General features: G+C 43.0%; 2 protein-coding genes and 1 non-coding gene across 3 annotated transcripts; all 3 read left to right on the top strand.

Moving 5' to 3' along the window:
• Positions 1-1107: 1107 nt before the first annotated feature.
• LOC140190853 (cytochrome c oxidase subunit 6A, mitochondrial-like) lies at positions 1108-3662 on the top strand. The gene is made up of 3 exons (XM_072247745.1): positions 1108-1238; positions 2541-2683; positions 3441-3662. The coding sequence occupies exons 1-3, from the start codon at positions 1142-1144 to the stop codon at positions 3519-3521; spliced, it is 321 nt and encodes a 106-aa protein (XP_072103846.1). The 5' UTR covers positions 1108-1141; the 3' UTR covers positions 3522-3662.
• A 10487-nt stretch (positions 3663-14149) lies between these two features.
• Positions 14150-14222, top strand: trnak-uuu (transfer RNA lysine (anticodon UUU)). The gene has a single exon. It is a non-coding gene; the product is annotated as a tRNA-Lys (tRNA).
• A 157-nt stretch (positions 14223-14379) lies between these two features.
• On the top strand, positions 14380-15794 carry triap1 (TP53 regulated inhibitor of apoptosis 1). The gene is made up of 2 exons (XM_072247517.1): positions 14380-14762; positions 15336-15794. Exons 1-2 carry the CDS (start codon positions 14616-14618, stop codon positions 15426-15428), a joined length of 240 nt encoding a protein of 79 aa, XP_072103618.1. The 5' UTR covers positions 14380-14615; the 3' UTR covers positions 15429-15794.
• The last annotated feature ends 3729 nt before the right edge of the window (positions 15795-19523 follow it).

Below are 19523 nucleotides of genomic sequence, written 5' to 3' on the forward strand. Positions count from 1 at the left end.
TCTGGAAAACTTCTGAAAATGCCCGCTTCGCTGCCGCTGCTACTGCTACTGTGTGGTAACTGGAATCTCTGGAGCAGAAGGCCCTGAAATCCTCAGCTTTGCATGTTTCAGCGGCCGGGGCGAGGTTCAAGGCGCTCGGCAGAGGATGGCGCTCGGGAGGCTGTATCGGAGAGGCTGGTCGGAAGCTCGAAGTTTTCAGATGGATGGACTCAGTGTCGGCTGTGGTCGGTTGCTTCCAAGGCATCGGGCAAGTTGATGGTGCCTGGAGGTTTATGGCAGGGAGTTTCTCCCTTTTGCCGCCTGCTATCGGGGACTCGGGAGTCGATCGACTCGGGGACTTTGAGACTATTTTTACCGTGCCCATGGTTTGTTCTTCATCAAATTATGGTATTGCTTTGCACTGCTGTAACTATATGTTATAATTATGTGGTTCTGTCAGTGTTAGTCTTTGGTTTGTCCTGTTTTCTGTGATATCACTCCGGAGAAACATTGAATCATTTCTTAATGCATGTATGCATTTCTAAATGACAATAAAAAGAGGACTGAGTGTTCTCATAATCTAATCAGTTGAGAAAGATAGGGAAATTTAATAAAAGATAGAGAAAGTTAGGGAAATAGCTTAGTTCATGATGAAAAGGTTTTGCATGGTTTACTCTTAGATATATTATTTATTATGAATAAAGTTTATTTTGTTAAAGAATATTCACTATCATGTCCTGTGTCATCATAACCTTGGGCTAGCTGATGAATTATTGCCGCAACAGATACCTCAAAATATTGGAAAGGCAGCACTTACACAAAACCATCAAGGTTTACTAGCACCTTTAATTCACATACAGTATTTGTAAATATATGGCATGGTATCATGATAAAGTTCCCAGTAAACTCAACAGGGGCAAAGGCAGTGAGGTAAACCACCCAGGCTACTTCAGCTGATTTTACTGATGATGAGGTTAGGTTGCCCCGCCCCACGCCACAAACTAAAGTAGTATAAAAGATGGGAAAACAAACATGCTTACTTTGTTTCTGAGGAATTGCGAACGGATGGGAACGCTGAGCAGGGATTTAACCACAATTTAACGTTCGCCCGGGCCGGCCTGACCTTTAACCCCACGCCTGCGCACTGGGCGGCAGTGGGTCCATGATGGCGGCGATGTGGGGACGGCTTTTCCGCAGCGGCTTCAGCGGCGTCCGTCAGCTGTCGGCGACGGCGGCCGGGGCCGAGGAGCACCAGAGCGGTGAGCGTGCTCGGCCGGCACTCTGGGGGGATGTGGACCGGGGCAGCGTGCGCGCAGGCCGCAGCGGGGCTCGGTGTTGGGCGGTGACCTTGCGGCCCGAAGGAGCGGCTCCGGATGAGGAACCTGGGCCGGGCGGGCGGCAGGAGCTGGCGGGGTCGGCCTGTGCTGGTAGACTTTCCCTTCGCTGAGGTGGGAGAGGGAGTTCCGATTGTAACTGCGGATCGGGTGATGCCGGATGGGGCCTCTTGCCCAGATCTGGCTGCAGCCAGAGGGGTGCAGTTAAAGTGGCGTGTGGGTGATCATTGCCCAAATTAAAATAATATATTTCCTTTGCTAGGAATTTTTAAAACATCTTACTCTGGATTATTAACTATGTCCAACAAACAATTCCAAGCATGGAGAATACTGTCTGCGGTTTATGCTCAAGGTCATGGCCAGAGTTTGAACCATACCCTGAGAAGTGCTTCTATACCGGGTGTTAAATGGGTTAGAAATGACCGTTTGACCTGATTTTGGCCCCCTTCTACTTGCTTTGCCATTAAATAAAATTGGCTTAGACTCTGCTTTCTTGTTGACCGCAGTAACCTTTCACTTAGCTTATCAAGTATCTGTCTGTATTTGTATTAAAAATGTTCAAAGATACTGTTTCCATTGTCCTCTGAAATGAAGGCTTACAGGACATGTCATTGAAGGGATGAATGAAGCATCTTATTTGACCCCTTGATGGTTTTAAGTTAATTTTTCCACAAGAGGAAACATCTTTCTATATCACCTTGTAAGGAGTTTTTCAGTCAATTTTCTTCGAAGCACTGGCAGATATAAACCTTCACTTATTAACCTATCTTAGTAGACAATCCACCCATTTCAGGTTAGCTTACTAAACCTATGAACAGTTTCCAATGCATAACATCTCCTGATCTAAGGAAACCAATATAACAGGGTTCTCTAGAAGTTTCCCCACCAGAGCTGGAGACAAAAGTAGGCAGGTAGATCTCCACTAACAGTAAAGATCTTTCCTATTTAACCTGCTGTATCTACCTACTAGCATTTTGAGAGTCATACATCGGACCACTATATTTGCAAATTTTTGCAACCAGCTGAGTTTGAACTTTATCTGAAGTCCTTATAAAATGACTCAATAGAGCTTTAAATCTGTACTGCCAAGGGATAGGTGTGTGAGATTGAAAGTATCTCATCAGAATGGGTAATGTGGTTTGTACCAGCAGTGATGGGAACATTGTCTTAGTGTATTATATCCTGGTGGACCTGGCTTTGGCAGTGATGTTCATTATCTTTCACTAGCACGCATGTGGAAAATCCTGACTTTTGTTGTTGCCATCCCTGGAGTATCCGTGTGCATGTTGAACTGCTACTTGAAGGCGCAGCAACACACCCATGAGAGGATAGAGTTTGTTCCTTACGAGCATCTTCGCATCAGGAGCAAAGTAAGTAGAGCACTTGTTGTAAGTGAGGGAATTTTGTGCGTTCGTAATGTAATGGTTAATGTATATAAATCTAAAATCAAAACAGCTATCTTTATCAATGAAAAAAAGTCATCTTACAACCTATGAGCAAGCATTGTTCGCTTGCTAAATATTAATTGGACTGATTGTCATCCTCTGCAGATTTTGGTGAGAGATCAACACCTGCTCCAGATATTTCCTTGAATGTGGTTTGAGTGAAGTGGCTCATAGCTGTCTGGCGATCCACAGCCATGAGTTGCTACCTCACCTGCTGGCAGTGAGGTTAAATGATTTCCCAAGGGGTTAATGCCAGTTGAAGATTGGGTCACAGTGCAGCTGCAGGAGACTAAAACATTATTTGACACTTGACTGAATATGATGGGCAGACACTTCTAGGAATGAGAACTGCTCAGACCACCAGCTCTCTCCAAACACCACAATCCCTGGAGCAAGGTGATAACTGCAGTCCACACTGGGACTGGTCCCTAGGAGGCATCAATATCTCCTCTGGGCAAGGAAATATTGACTCTGTTCTATTCTTCCATAGTGGTGCTTTGTGGAGATTAGCATTTCACACAGGGGTTTATCTCACTGGCACTGTCAATGAATCCTCATGATGTTGCAGGCATATCTCTGAATTATGGTGGGTTTGAAGGAATGGAAGTAGTTGTACCATTTAAAATGGTTTCTGTTTCTGAATGAGTCATTCTAATATATATTTCTACCATTTTGTTTACAGCCATTCCCTTGGGGTGATGGGAACCATTCTTTCTTCCATAACTCCCATACCAATCCTCTGCCCACTGGCTGGGAAGATTGAAATTTTGGAGCAGAAAATTCCCCAGAGGTTATGGATTAAACCAGATTATGTAAATGAATGCATTTTTCCCGAACAAGGGCAGAAGTCAGAGCTGTGTTTACCTTTACTGAGGTAGCACCATAATAAATATACTGTGGAGAATCACGTGTGTTGGCTGTTCTTTATTACATCAATCAAAAACAATTAACCACAAATGCTGCAACAAGGAACTCAGCAGGCCAGGCAGCATCTATAGTAAAGAGAGAACAGTCGATGTTTCAGATCGAGACCCTTCATCAGGATCAGGAATGAAAAGTCAGCTGTTTACCCTTCTGCTGCCTGGCCCACTGAGTTCCTCCAGCATTTTGTGTGTGTTGTTGCATCTGCAGATTTTCTTGTCTTTATGCAAATGCTGGAAGTCTGGAATGAAAACGAAATGTGACCCTGCATCAGTATCTAATGGTTTGAATGGTCTGTGAGGCAGAAATCTGATTTCCAAAGCTGAGGGACATTATTCCACCATGAAGCTTTTATTGCTAGGATATTCAAGTGAACCTGATGGTTTTTGGTGTACATCTTGGTTACTATTGATTGAGTGCCTGAGGAAACTAATTACAAGTTTTCCTGACTTGCAAATGTATTATTGTACCTTCATCAGAAAGACTTCAGTTCTTCAAAAGAGTGACTTTATACCAATTAGGAATAGCAATGAATACTTGCCTTCCTGGTGATAGCTAGTTTTAGTAATTCAATATCTAAAAGATATAAAAATGGCTGACACATACCTTGTTAACAGCTACTGTCCTAAGATATCACAGTATTCGTTTTGGGCCAGCTACATCAATTTATTGAAAATAGTTATTAAAAACATGCTAGAAATTTAAAATAAAACGAAAGCCAGAAACACTCATCAAGTTGGGCAGTATCTGGAAATATTTTGGTTTAAAGACTATCAGAACTACATTAATGGTCTTAATTTGTTACTAATTTCCACGTCACTGACAGTGTGTTGTACTTCATGGTTAATTTCCAATCTTGGTAAGCTGTACTTTAGATGTTCATGCAAATGGTGGGGAATTTTCATGTGATTCTAGGTATTGATCAGAACTGAATTACTTTCAAAACCAAGGTGCTTTGAATTGTGGAGGAGGAACTATGTGGGTTAAATTCAGGGAATAAATTTAATAAATTTGTATTTACTGTTCAGTTATTTGGAGTCCCCACATTCAATGAAGTAACATCCTAATGATCAAATAAATTGCAAGTGTATGGTATTTTATGCCTATGAATGTTGCTCACTTGCACAAGTTTAGCCAGGGCTTTCCATAACTGCAGTATACCATTTACTCCCCTGAACTCCTTTATAAATACGTGGTATACAAGATCTAAACTCGGTCAATAAGAAGTATGAGGAATGACTCCATTTTGATTTTCAAACACAATGGTCCAAATTTTCTTTGATTCTACTAATGGACTGACAAATGGACCATTGTATGTAGAAACAGTCATAGAAGTGGGGACACAGAAATATTTAGGAGGGGACTTGATCAGAATCAGGTTTAATATCACTGTCACATGTCCTGAAGTTTGTTTTGTGGCAGCAGTACATTGCAATACATAAAAATAAAACAGTTTACAATAAGTATATATGAAAATCATTAAGTACTGTAAAGAGAGAGCAAAAAACCGTGGTTGCAGAAGGGAAGAAGCTACTCTTATACCACCACCTCACTGGTAGCAATGAGAATAGGATATGGCCTGGGCGATGAGGGTCATTAAAAGATGGACGCTGCCTCATAAAGGTGTTCTGGATACTGGGAGGCTAGTGCCCATGGTGAAGCTGGATCCGAGTACAATTTTCTGTGAAATTAAGTGAAATTATTTACCCACAATTCTATCCATCCTGGAACTATTGAAACTAATTTTCACAATGGAGATGTAGAATGGCAACATTAATAATGTTACAGAAGAAAGACAAGTTGTGTATGGAACTTGACATGATCTTGCCCTGTTCTCCTCATCTACATCCTTTCGAACCATCTCCTTCCTATGCTTGTAGAAGTCCCACCAGAAATTGAGTTTAAATTTGAAGTGTTACAGGACTGGCAACATGATCATTACTTGACAGATCCAAGCCAAAGTGTCAGCACAATCCATCTATTAACCTGACAATCATTAAACACCCTCAACATCTGTGACACATGCCCTCTTCACATTACTACCATCAGGAGGAAGTCCAGGAGCCTGAGGAGAGACTCAACATTTTATAAAATAAAAATCTGCATCAGATTTCTGAATGGCCCATGACCCTGTTAACACTACCTTATTATTTGTCCTTTGCACTATTTTTGTAACTTATAGTAAATTTTATGAATTTTATGCACTGTACTGCCACAAAACAACAAATTTCATGACACATCAGTAATAAATCTGATTCTGAGTTTGATTCAGAAGTCTATAAATCAAGAAGCCTATCAGAAATTGTCAGCCAGTTTAGAGTTTACTACATAAGTCATCAAAGTCATCATTCAAAGGCAGACTTGTCTCAATAGGGGTCAATGGTATGTTATCACTGCAACAATCTTCTCCATCATTCTAGTTCTTCCCAAAGATTGCCTTCCCTCCAGAAGCGTCATCGAACACAGAATAGGTGAGGTGAGGGATGTTCAGTCTTGTTCACCACTTTCAAACACCATAATTTCCAAGGTGTTTGTTGACGACCACTATGTGCTAATGATTGTAAAATCCTTATGCACATGAATAGTGACCTCTACCTTTCACCTTACAGAAACTCACCATAGCCTTGTTCAAGATGTACCCCAGTTTAGCTGCTTTCAGTTGTTAATATTTGGGCTTTTAAAACAGTTTGTTTTTTGACCTTGAAGGTAGTCTCCATAATTCAAGTAAGTTGTATCCTGGTTCCGACCTGGGCAAACAGGGAATTTTATAATTAGTCTGTACAGCCCAATAAACTGCTCACTGGAGAACACATGGGATTCCACCATATTTTATTGCCACAAGATGAACACACATTCAACATTAAATAAAAACTTACATTTTTCAAGGGTGTCAAACCTTTTGTTTCCTTCAAATTATATCCTGTCACAAACAAGCGAAAATCGGCAGATGCTGGAACTCCAAGCAACACACAAAATACTGGAGGAACTCCACAGGCCAGCCAGCATCTATGGAGAAGAGTACAGTGGACATTTCAGGCCAAGACCCTTCAGCAGGACCATATCCTGCTTACTTTTCCAACTGCCTAGATGTGCTAAACTGCTGGCTGTTGAGTTCACACATTAACTTTATATCCCAGAGAACAGTGGCTGGTGTGTCTTGGATCTGGATCAGCAAGTTCGAAGAGGTCAAGAAGAAAACTCAATTGATATTCAAGTCAGTGAGTATGTTGTCGGAACACCCTGAGGTACTTGCGGGCTGCTTTAACACCTCACTGCAACATCGTGCTGAAACAGCCCTGACTATTCTTTAAATTAAATCCAACTATTAATCTTCATTCTCATATAATCAGTGGTAAAAATCTGAGTGAATAGTGCTTCATCATAAATTCTTCTCCCAGACAATGTCCCTAGATGCTTCGCAGTCAATAATGTACCTTTGAAGGTGTGATTGTTATAGGGGTAAATCATGACCTACTGATGCCCCACAGACAACACCATCCCTTCACCACCTTTCACATTCGTTATCAGCCACGTCTGATCCTCTGTGTTTTCACTGTGGGCCATCACAGTGCAATTAAGCATGAACTGTGTCCTCGTCCTCTCTCCCTAGTCACTCCACTGGAATATTGTAGAGAACTGCAGCAGGGTTTAGGAATAATGGAACAAGTTTACACCTAGGTTTAAATGAATTGAAGAGAGCCAGAGAATACAGCATAGAATCAGAATCAGGTTTATTGTCACTAACATAAGTCATGAAATGTGTTGTTTTGTGGCAGCACTACAGTGTAGGTACAACAGATTGCTATATGTTACAATAAAATTATGTAAATAAATTACACAAGAGCAGTAGCCCTCTTGCACAACATGTTTACAGCAACATTAACAAATATTCTAATCCATTTTGCCTGCAACAATTCGGATTCAGATTAGGTTATTGTGGTATATACCAGGGTGCACAGGAACCCTTTGCCTGCCTGAAGCCCACTTGGTAATAATGAATACACTCAAAACAGCAAAGAGCACGAAAGAACAGAATGGTGCAATGACTCCGATGTCATGTGAAGTAATGCTTAAAGTGACAATAACTTAATATCAGAGAAGGTGGAGTTAAGAGACGAAGAATATGGCGCCATCACCAGAAAAGAGGGTGTACAAAGAGGTGTTTGGTCGGGGGAGGAAGTTGTTCTTGAATCTAGTCATCCAGGTTTTCAAGCTCCAGAATCTTCTTCCAGAAAAGGGAATGACCAGGGTGGCAGGCATCTGTGACGAGACATGTAATCTTCTGTAAGCAACACGTTGTAGAGACGGATGGGATGGAAGGAAGTGCTGAGCTATATCCCTCTGCGTTCTCGTCAGGACCCTTTTAAATGTTGTTACTGTTCCTGCCTTCACCACATCCTCTGGCTGCTCATTCCAGATACCGACAACTCACTGTGAAAAATCTAGATCTCAGACCTTCTTTAAATTTCCTTCCTCGCCTCTAGTTTTAACATGGGAAACAGGCAGTGGTTATGTAGCTTCTTTGTGCCATATACATCTATCATGTCACCCTCAGCCTCCTTCGAACCAGGGAAAGGGACACCACTTATCCAATCCCTCCTGTTAATTCAAGCCCTCCATGTTTTTGTGCATCTTGGTAGACTATAAAGAAACAAATATTGGAGATGGGTTCTAGCGTAAAGTTTAAATAGATACATTCTTATCACAGATAACCATTGGACAGTTTGAGATAATGGATGTATAGTAAATGATGTTTGGTCAGTTCCTGAGCCCCTCTAACACCTCCTTCTCATTCAAGAATCTTCCTGCTGCTCTTTGTCTGGTAAAAAAGGAAATCAAATCTTTCGACAGAGGTGACATAGGATCAGAAGATGTAGAATCCTTGTGGGTAGAGTGCAGAAACTGCAAGGAAAAGGAGACCCTGATACAAGCTGTAAACACAAAATAATCTGCAGGTGCTGTAAAAGATCAAAGCAACACTTTCAGTACGCTGGATGAACTCAGCAGATCGGGCAACATCAGTCAGAAATGATGAGTTTACGTTTCAGGCCGGAACCCTTCATCAGGACTGAAGAATGAAAGATGGGGAAGGATTTGAAGAATGCTTGTAGCGTCAGTTGAAAGACCAGTAACTTGAAAGACAAACGGGGTGGGGGAGGGGAAGCATTGACGTCATAGCCCTGGAAACAATGGGTGGTAGAAGAAGGAGGTGGGACCATTTCCCCCACCCCTTTGTCTTTCAATTTACTGGTCTTTCAACTGAAGCTACAAGCATTCTTCAAATCCTTCTCCATCTTTCATTCTTCAGTCCTGACGAAGGGTTCCGGCCCAAAACGTCGACTCATCATTTCTGACTGATGCTGCCTGACTTGCTGAGTTCATCCAGCGTACTAAAAGTGATGCAAGCTACTTACAAGCTTCTGAACAGTAGCCGGGATGTGGTCTACAAATTACAAGAAGAAATAGAAAAAGCATGTCAAAAAACCAATGTAATGTTAGTCATGTGGGATTTCAATATGCAGATAGATTGGGAAGATCACATTGATGCTGGATCCCAAGAGAGAGAATTTGTAGAATGCCTCCACTGGAGGATCAGCAATTCTGGATTGGGTGTTGTGTAATGAACTGGATATGATTAGGGAGCTTAAGGTAAAGGAACCCTTAGGAAATAATGATCATAATATGATAGCGTTCACCCTGCAATTTGAGAGGGAGAAGCTAAAGTCAGATATATCAGTACTACAGTGGAGTAAAGAGAATTACAGAGGCATGAGAGAGGAGCTGGCCAAAATTGATTGAAAGGGGACACTAGCGGGAATGATGGCAAAGCAGCAATGGCTGGACCTCCTGGGAACAATTCCAGGGGCACAGGACAGATACATCCCAAAGAAGAAAAAGTATTCTAAAGGCAGAATGGTGTAACCATGGCTGACAAGAGAAGTTGAAGCCAACATGAAAGCCAAGAGGGCATATAATAGAGCAAAAACTAATGGGAAGTTAGAGGATTGGGGAATTTAAAAAAACAACAGAAGATAACTAAAAAAAAAACAGGTGGGGGAGGGGCGGAGGAGACAATGAAATATGAAGGTCAGCCAGCCAATAATATCAAAAATGATACCAAAAGATTTTTCAGATACATAAAGTGAAAGAGAGGTGAGAGTAGACATTAGACCACTGGAAAAATGATGTTGGAGTGATAGTAATGTGGACAAGGAAATGGCGGACAGACTGAATAAGTATTTTGCATCAGTCTTCACTGTGGAAGACACTAGAAGTATGCTGGAAGTTTGAGACTGTCAGGGGGCAGAAGTGAGTACAGCTGTTGTTAATAGAGAGAAGGTGCTAGGGAAACTGAGAGGTTGGAAGATGGATAAGTCACCTAGACCTGATGGACTACACCCCAGGGTCCTGAAAGAGGTAGCTGAAGAGATTGTGGAGGCATTAGTAATGATGTTTCAAGAATCAATAGATCTTGGGATGGTTCTGGAGGACTTGAAAATCGCAAATGTCACTCTATTCTTCAAGGAGGGAGGCAGAAAAAATGAAATTATAGGCCAGTTAGTTTGACCTCAGTTATTGGGAAGTTGTTGGAGTCAATTGGTAAGGATGCGGTTTCAGGAGGCATGTGACAAAACAGGCTAAAGTCAGATGGTTTCCTTAAGGGAATATCTTGCCTGACAAATCTGTTGGAATTCTTTGAAGGCGTAACAAGAAGGAAAGACAAAGGAAACTCGGTGGATGTTGTGTACTGTACTTAGATTTTCAGAAGGACTTTGACAAGGTGCCGCATCTGAGGCTACTAAACAAGGTAAGAGCCCATGGTATTACTGGAAAGATACTAGCATGGATAGAGCATTGGCTGACTGGCAGGAGACAAAAGGTGTGAATAAAGGGATTACACTGCCGATGACTAGTGATGTTCCACAGGGATCTGTGATGGGACTGCTTCTATTTACGTTGTCGGTCAACAGTTTGGATGGTGGAATTGATGACTTTGTGGCCAAGTTTGCGGAAGATACAAAGACAGGTGGAGGGGCTGGTAGTGCTGAGGAAGCAGAGCTGATGCAGAAGGACTTAAGCAGATTAGGAGAATGGGCGAAGAAGTGGCGGATGGAATACCGTGTCGAGATGTGTATAATCATGGTAGAAGGAATAGAAGCATACACTATTTTCTAAACGGGGAGAAAATTCTAACATCCGAGGTGGAAAGGGATTTGGGAGTCCACGTGGAGAATTCCCTGGAGGTTAATTTGCAGGTTGAGTCTATGGTGAGGAAGATAAATACAATGCTAGCATTCATTTCAAGAGGACTAGAGTTTAATAGAAAGGATGTAAAATTGAGGCTGTATAAGGCTGGTGAGGCTTCACTTGGAGCATTGTGAGCAGTTCTGGGCTCCTTATGTGCTGACACTGGAGAGGATTCAGAACAGGTTCACGAGAAAGATTCAGGGGATGAAAGGGTTATCATAGGAGCAGTGATTGAAGGCTTTGGTCTTGTATTTGCTGGAACTTAAAAGAAAGAGTGGGGAACTTCATTGAAACCTATCAAATGTTGAAGGGCCTAGATAGAGTGGATGTGAAGAGGATGTTTCCTTTGCTGGAGAATTCTAGGACCAGAGGGAAAATCCTCAAGATAGAGAGACATCTATTTAGAACAGAGATGAGGAGGAATTTCTTTAGCCAGAGGGTGGTGAATCTGTGGAATTCATTGCCACGGGCAGCTGTAAAGGCCAAGTCATTGGGTATACCTACGGCGAAGTTTGACAGGTTCTTGATTTGTCAGGATGTGAAAGGTTATGGGGAGAAGGCAGGGGATTGGGGTTGTGAGGGAAATAAATGAGCCATGATGAAATGGTGGAGCAGACTCAATGGGCCAAATGGCCTAATTCTGCTCCTGTGGCTTATGGTTACTCAGCCAACTCTGAGTCAATTCTCCCAGTGCCTTTTCTCAGCACACGTCTCAAGCCATCGGGTTTCGCATGAGAAGTTAAAACAAGGCCCTCTACTCCCTGAACTGGTAATCTTGGAAGAAGAGATGGGGAGTTTCCCCTCCAGCTAATGTTTATCCCTCTGTCACCAGCATTAAAAAAGATTGAAAGGTCACTGTCATATTGCCATATGCAGGGAGATCAGTGGGGAGGGACAAATGGACAAGTCAGTTGCACAGGGAGCGATCCCTGCAGAAAGCAGAAAGTGAGGGGGAGGGAAGGATGTGCTTGGTGGTGGGATCCCGCTGGAGATGGCAGTTTTGGAGAAGTATGTGCTGGACACGAATGCTTCTAGGGTGGTAGCTGAACGAACCCTATCCCTGGTGGGGTGGCGGGAGGATGGGGTGAGGGCAGATGTGCATGAAACGGAAGAGATGCATTTGAGGGCAGCATTGATGGTGGAGGAAGGAAAGCCCCTTTCTTTGAAGAAGGAGGACTTCTCTTTAGTTCTGGAATGAAAAGCCTCACCCTGAGAGCGGAGCGGTGGAGATAGAGGAATTGAGAGAAGGGCATGGCACTTTTACAAGTAACAGGGTGGGAAGAGACTAGGTAGCTGTGAGAATCGGTGGGTTTATAAAATATCAGTGAGAATTACCTTTACCTTTATTTCTCCTCCCAAAGAGCATGACCATACACTTCCCTGCACTGTATTCCACTTGTTGTAATATCAACAAAATCACAGGAGAGACACAGCTGGTAGATATGGAGTAGTCTTTTATTCAACAAAATGAAGTACAGCAGGCATCATATCGAGGCCCTTTCAGAGGACGAGGCCTGTTCGACCCAACATGATACTTTATATGATAAAGATCAAAGGGCAATTCCATATTTGCAATGCTTCCTTTGAGTTACATATAACTTTCAGACATCCTTCTTCTCACCCACACTCCACTCTGTTTTTTCAATTAACTGCTGTTCACAGCTCTAGGAACCTACAGTCCAGAGCTGCATTTTAAATTTAATCTACAGACCATGTTCAGGTCTAAAGATTGGCTGCTGAAGTTAATATTTTGTTATACGTCCTAAGGCCAGAATATGCCCTAACACCAGATGCCACTTCTCTGCACATTCTCTTAATCTGTGCAAATCCCTCTGCAGACTCCCTGCCTCCTCAACACTACCTGCACCTCTCCCCTATCTTTGCAGCATCTGCAAACTTGTCTACAGATCCATCAATTCTGTCATCTAAATTATTGACATGAAAACAGAATGAACCCAACAGCGACCCCTGCAGGACACCAGTAAATTCGCAGCCAACTTGATGAGGCCCCATTTATTATCTCTTTACCGTCAGCCAGTCAACCAATCTTCCATCCATGCTGGTATCGTTCCTGTTTTGTGTGCTTCCAAGTACCCTGAAATCTCATTCTTACTCTTTTATCTTGCCAACAACTGAAGCCAGGCTATATAGCCTATAATTCCAAACAGGAGAAAATCTGCAGATCTTTCAAATCTCTTACTAGCTCTTCTTTCAGTTAGTCCTGACGAAGGGTCTCGGCCCGAAACGTCGACTGTACCTCTTCCTAGAGATGCTGCCTGGCCTGCTGCGTTCACCAGCAATTTTTATGTGTGTTGCTTGAAAATCTGCAGATGCTGGAAATCCAAGCAACACACACAAAATGCTGGAGGAACTCAGCAGGTCAAGCAGCATCTATGGAAAAAAAGTACAGTCGACGTTTCGGCCCGAGACCTGTCAGCAGGAAAAAAAGATGAGGAGTCAGAGTAAGAAGGTCACTTCCTTGCCACCAAACTTCCTAATGATAGGCCATGCCGTTGAAAGGGCTTGCCCGGCTGTATACTGTACATCACCTGGGGAACAGGATTGCCATGAAGTTGTTGAACGTGGAAGTATAAATTCCAAAACCGCATTTAATAAACACAAGTGTTAACGAAAACAATTTGAGAACTGTTGCTTATAGGTGATCTCTGATGAGTGTTCTGCAGAATTTCACAAATGTATTGGAAGTGGATTGGAATTGGAATTGGAATGGGTTTATTGTCACGTGTGCCGAGCTACAGTGAGAAGCTTGTTGTGCACAGTTCATTCATACCAATTAGGCAGTGATTGAGGTAGTACAAGGTAAAACAGTATCAGGATGCAGAATCAACTGCCAGAGCCACTGAGAAAGTGCAGTGCAAGTAAACAACAAGGGTGCAATTCTATCTGATAGATTGTGAAGGAGATTTATTCAATAATCTAAATTAGATCAAGGGGGGAGGGAATGTCAATGTGAGTAGTTTGCAGAAGAAATGCTTGCATGATTTAAACAAAAAAAGCGGCAATGTCTGTGCAGGAAAAAGGATGGTCGATATTCCCTACTGACGTCCTGGTGTAGTGTTTCGGCCCGAAGTGCGGACTGACTGCTAATTCCTTTCTGCTTGACCTGCTGAGTTCCTCCGGCAGTGTATGTGACCTTGTCAAGTTGTTTGCAGAAGTTTGCTTCAATGCTCCAAAATTACTGTCGGCGGGTGGTTGGCCAGGGCCCGGATAGCTCAGTCGGTAGAGCATCAGACTTTTAATCTGAGGGTCCAGGGTTCAAGTCCCTGTTCGGGCGATCGCTTTTTACACTCGGCCACTTCACTTCTACTTTAAATTGAGCTGGTAACACGTAAAATGGACCCCGGCCGGCCGCAGGCATCGGGGAGGGTGCGGGGGCGGCACGGGGACATTCCGGGATCGGGATCGGGATCCGGTCAGGTCCGGCCAGCCATCGCCGCCGCAAAGTGTGGGGAGCAGCCCGATCGCGGACCTTGAACCCGCGTGTCTCCCCTCAGGCTGCGCCGAGGCTTGGCCTCCCTTCCCGGCGTTGTGAGTATGGACGGGGAGGAGGGCTCGGCCGGCGCCCCGACCCGAGCCCGGGGCCATCACGGGCCGCTGCGGCGCCGGCTGATGACGTCGGGACGGGTGCCCAGAAGGCGAGGCGCGGGCGGCGGGCGGCCTGGCCACCATGAACAGCGTGGGCTCTGAGTGCCTGGAGCTGAAGCGCGGCTACGACCTGTGCTTCAACCGCTGGTTCGCCGAGAAGTTCCTGAAGGGAGAGCGCAGTGCGGACCCGTGCAGCGAGCTCTTTAAACAGTACCAGGAATGCGTGAAGGTAAGGCCGCCGCGGGGTTGGAAGGAGCAGCAGTCACCCCTAACTCTACTCGTCCTTGTCGGGGAACAACATTCTCTCCCCCATCTACTTTCTCCAAGAAATATTGCTCACAGAACTGCTGCTCAATACGTTTTTCTTTTGGGGGGGGGTGTAAACTCTAAAGACTTGTGTGTACAAATCTCAGGAGAAAAGCAGTTTCTGAGATACTCAAACCACCCCATCTGGCACCAGCAATCATCCCACGGTCAAAGTCACTTAGATCCCGTCTCTTCTCCCCCCCCCCCCCGCCATTCTGATGTGTGGCCTGAACAACTGAACCTCTTGACCATGTCTGCATGCTTTAATGCATTGAGTTGCTGCCTCATGATTGGCCAATTAGATATCTGCATTATCGAGCAAGTGTACCTAATAAAGTGGCCACTGGACGCATGTCCAATTCTTTAAGAAGCCACTGGTATCAAATGGAATATTTTCTCTTTTTGGTACTTAACGTGTAGTGATTTATTTGTAAAATTAATATTTTTGGTTGATTTAAGTTTTCAATGCAACCTGAGCTTTTTATTTCAATTACAGAAAGCCATCAAAGAAAAGGAAATCCCAATTGAAGGACTGGAATTCATGGGGCCCAGACAGGAAAAACCCTTTGGAAGTGGTGGTTCATCATAATGAACACTGACACGGGATTGTTGCCTATGTTAATGTGTGAACTCTACAAGCCATTTGTACATCTCGGTGTGGGGAACCTCACAACAGTGGACACGGAGCAGAGTTAATACAATGCTGTTCGACTCTGGTTAATTAAATTCTGGAACTATAGTTGTGAATCACTTGCAAAGTGATCATGATTTGAAGTTGGTGAATTTGTACGCTTTTTATAACTTTGAAGTGGCGCGTGTCTTTGATGGTTCTTGTGAGACCCCGATCCTCAAAATAAGAATGCTACAGCAATGAGTCGATTTCTGCACTGAGCAACAAATAATTGTGTAATTTTTTTTGTGACACACAAAGTTTTAATATATTCCCTTAAGTCTTGTTGCTGTCTTTAATTTTACAACTATGTGTGGTCTTGTACAAACCCATGTTAAGATGCAGCTGTCTTTTCCGTTCAGTGGCATTATTGTGTGGCTGTTGGCTGGGCTGAGTGAGCATCTAGCAGTTGAGTCAGGCAGACCTGGTGTCATACCTGTTCTGAGTTGGTCTGTCTCAGTGGGGTTAGGGGGCGAGGTGGTTGCAGTGGGCAGTGACCAGAGAAAGAACCAAAGGAAATATGAGCAGGAGTCCCTCAAGCCTGCCATATCAGCCCTAGGCTCAATCTCCTCTTCTGTCTCAGTTCCTCGATCTTTCAAAAAAGTATCTTCTGTACCACCAATGATCTGGCCCCCATAACTCTCTGGAGTGGAAAATTCCAGAGATCCAGCAACTTCTGTGAGAAGTTTCGAAGTGTATTTTCCTTATAGAAATGTGTGTTGGATCTGTTCACGATAACCAGACTCCGCTTATCCTAATTTCCAAGGATTATTTTCCTGATGCTGTTCACCCCAGTTCAGCAGCATCTCTGCCTCCCTGGCTTTAACAGCTGACCCAGCAACACTTTCAAAAATATTTGTTCTCCAATGTAATCAGTGATCTCACTAACTACACTGAGGCTTTATTAGATGCATCGTATCACCCTCTAACTACTATAAGGCTACAAAAATAAGTGTAGCTTTCCTCCTAACAATCTCCTACACTCATTTGGTGGCCAATTTATTAAATACTTCCAGTACCTAATACGGTTATCACTGTGTGTATGCTCGTGGTCCATCCACTTCAAGGTTTGACTTGTTGAGCATTCAGAGACACTGTTGTAGTGTGTTCTTGAGTTACTATCGCCTTCCTGTCAGCTTGAATCTGTCTGGCCACTCTCTGACTTCATTAACAAGGTATTTTCACCCACAGAACTGCTGCTCACTCGATGCCTTTTTGCTCTTGCGCCACTCTCTGTAAATCCCAGGACATCAGTAATTTCTGAGATACTCAATCTGGCACCAGTAGTCATTCCGTGGTCAAGGTCACGTAGATGACATTTCTTTTTTCATTCTGATGTTTGAACTGAACCTCAAACACGTTTAATGCATTAAGTTGCTGTCACATGACTGGCTGATTAAATATTTGCATTAACGAGCTGGTGCACGAGTTCCCAATGAAATGGCCACTGAGTCTATTTTATTCCTCTGTCTGAGTGCAGATGCTGGCTTACGGCTTATCCTCTGGGAACTCACCAGTCTGGACTGTAGGATCCTAATGGGTTATCTGTTAGATTGTGCTTCAGGGCAAAAATCAGATGAAAGCAGTGAAGTTCTCTGTAAAATACAGAGATCTAGGTGACATTGCACGTGAATCGCAAACAGTTATCAGGCAGATCTTGTTGAGGGTTCAGTCGTTTAGGAAATACGAACTAAGAGGACAGATTGTTCAAATTTCAAAACCATAATGAAAGTTAACCTGTGTTTCTTTTAATCTGCAAACTCAGTAGTGCACGCTACTTTTAGATTTCCTCAGTAACAGAACTTGGGCAGTTACAGAATCCAAATAAACAAACTCATTTGTATCCTTGCCTCGTCAAAAGCAGAATGTGTTGTAACAATGGACTACAGAGAACGTTGGGATGTTACAACCTCTGTGAGAAGTCACCTAAGCTACTGAAAAGCATAAGGAAATTAATAGTTAGGGGGTAGAGATACTTTGAATTTCATTAGTTCACTGTATAGTGGGATCTAGATACGTACATCTGGTGTTGATATTCAGAGTAGTAAGCATAGTGCTGCCTTCTGTTTTTCTGAAGTTCGCAATTTCCAAGCTGATAAGCATGTTAGAGATGGACATTCTCAGAATTCTCAAACTAGTGGGGTTTCCTACACTGAAGTTTCATAGAGTTGAAGCCTAATTACTAGAAAACAGTGCTCTAATATTCAAAAACATTCATATAAAATCAAAATGTTGAAAATATTCAGCGGGCCTATGAGGAGAGAAACAATGTTTCTGTTCAGTGAATTTTCATCAGAGCTGGGTAAACAAGGGAATGGTTTTAGTAGGTCTCCTGTGGAACGGGAGAGATATCTGAGGTTAGAAGGAAGGGATGGAAATGAGCCATGATCAACCAACCATTACTCAATAGTCATCTGACCACGTCACGGTGAAAGATAATTTAAAAGGTGTGCCAAGTCGACTGAATAGAACCTTTCATTACAGACATTGGCCTTGGAACAGATACAGTGTAAATTCACCAACATTATTTCTGGGCTTAAAGGTTTAAATTACAGAACGGTCATAAATGTGATTTGTAATCTGGATTGTAGAAGACTGAAGTGCGTCACAGTACAGGGACTTAAAACAATGAGAGGGCTTGCTTGTTAAGACAGTGAAATGATTTCTCTGGAGCAGAGTTAAAATTAGAACAAACCTTTTCACACAAATGGTATTGTAAATCTCGAACTTGTTCGCTGTACAAACCCAGGATGCTGTTTAGTTTCTGGATGTTTTTCCTTGGCTCCTAGTGAATCCTTTCATTACTTTTGCCTCACCCATTGTCACGCAGTGATAAGCACCATGATTTCCCATCATGGTCTGATGTGAATATTGACCAGTACATGGGAGGATACTCATTAAACAGCTGAGTAGAGCATTTGGAATGGTACTGAGAACCGTGACGCAATGCACCAGGAGTGCTTGGATGCCTGGCATAATCACGCTGAACGAACATGCTACCTCAGAAACTGCCCACCTGCTTCTACTGTCAGCTCCCTTTCCCTGATGCTTCTATTGCTTTAGCCTAACCCTAAATTTCTCTTTCTCAGTTTTTTTTTCATCCTTGCTCTTTCCCAACCATCATTAACTACCCCCCAATCTCATTTAGTCTCCCATACTATCTCTTTTCCAATGTCTTCTGGGATTTGCTTCCTGTTCTTATTTTCTCTTGCTTTTGCCTTTTTTCCCCTCTCTTCCCCCCCACCCCATGTCCTATTTTGCTTTCCGTGACTCGATTGCTCTCTCCTACATGCATGTCTCTACGTCTCTTTACTGTATCAGTTTGCTGTGCTCACTGCGTCCCCCTCAATTTATCCACCTCTTGTTCCTCTCACTGTGCATGAGAGACAGAGCCAACCCTACATATTCTTGCAGACTTTGCAATGAAGAAACCAGATCTGTCAAGCAGACTGGGAAAACGCCAGCTCCAAATCCCTCCTAGGAAAACACATAATCCTGATTTCACCTACCTTTCACGTCAACGAGTCTAAATCACAGAATTCCCTACCTGACCGCACTGTTGCATTTTTGTTAGAAGACTACAGCAATTGCTCAGAAAGGATCAACATCTCCTCCTCAACTGCATCTGGGGTCTTGGGGGGAGAAAACTGGCCTTGAGTCACCCCGTACATAACAAATACACAAGAACCTATGCACTGTTGTTGCAAAGGATTAGTACCGTAGTTTATTGATTTACAAATGTTGGAATCATGAACATACAAAATCCTTTGGGTTTTGATTTACAAAACTATTCTTTGTGGTAACAAATGGAAGGTTACTCTTTGCACGTGGGAATGAATGCGCTGCATCAAAATGTATCACACCCAGCTTTTAGAATTCATGAAATTTTCTTTAACAAAACATTTTTCCAGGAATGGATTCCTCTCATAAATTGATATAAGGCAAACGAGAATTAAACACAATTTGGAAATTGGAACTGAATTCAGTTTAGTAAATTATTTATTTGAAATAGCT

The sequence above is a fragment of the Mobula birostris genome, chromosome 31 (assembly GCF_030028105.1).
Source record: "Mobula birostris isolate sMobBir1 chromosome 31, sMobBir1.hap1, whole genome shotgun sequence".
NCBI lineage: Eukaryota > Metazoa > Chordata > Chondrichthyes > Myliobatiformes > Myliobatidae > Mobula > Mobula birostris.

What these genes read in the sequence shown, in the direction of transcription:
- LOC140190853 (XM_072247745.1), top strand. Translation starts at nt 1,142, where the DNA reads ATGATGGCGGCGATGTGGGGACGGCTTTTCCGCAGCGGCTTCAGCGGC. An exon ending in GGCCGAGGAGCACCAGAGCG is followed by an intron (nt 1,239 to 2,540) that starts GTGAGCGTGCTC and finishes ATCTTTCACTAG; the next exon opens with CACGCATGTGGAAAATCCTG. An exon ending in ATCTTCGCATCAGGAGCAAA is followed by an intron (nt 2,684 to 3,440) that starts GTAAGTAGAGCA and finishes TTTTGTTTACAG; the next exon opens with CCATTCCCTTGGGGTGATGG.
- triap1 (XM_072247517.1), top strand. Translation starts at nt 14,616, where the DNA reads ATGAACAGCGTGGGCTCTGAGTGCCTGGAGCTGAAGCGCGGCTACGAC. An exon ending in AGTACCAGGAATGCGTGAAG is followed by an intron (nt 14,763 to 15,335) that starts GTAAGGCCGCCG and finishes TTTCAATTACAG; the next exon opens with AAAGCCATCAAAGAAAAGGA.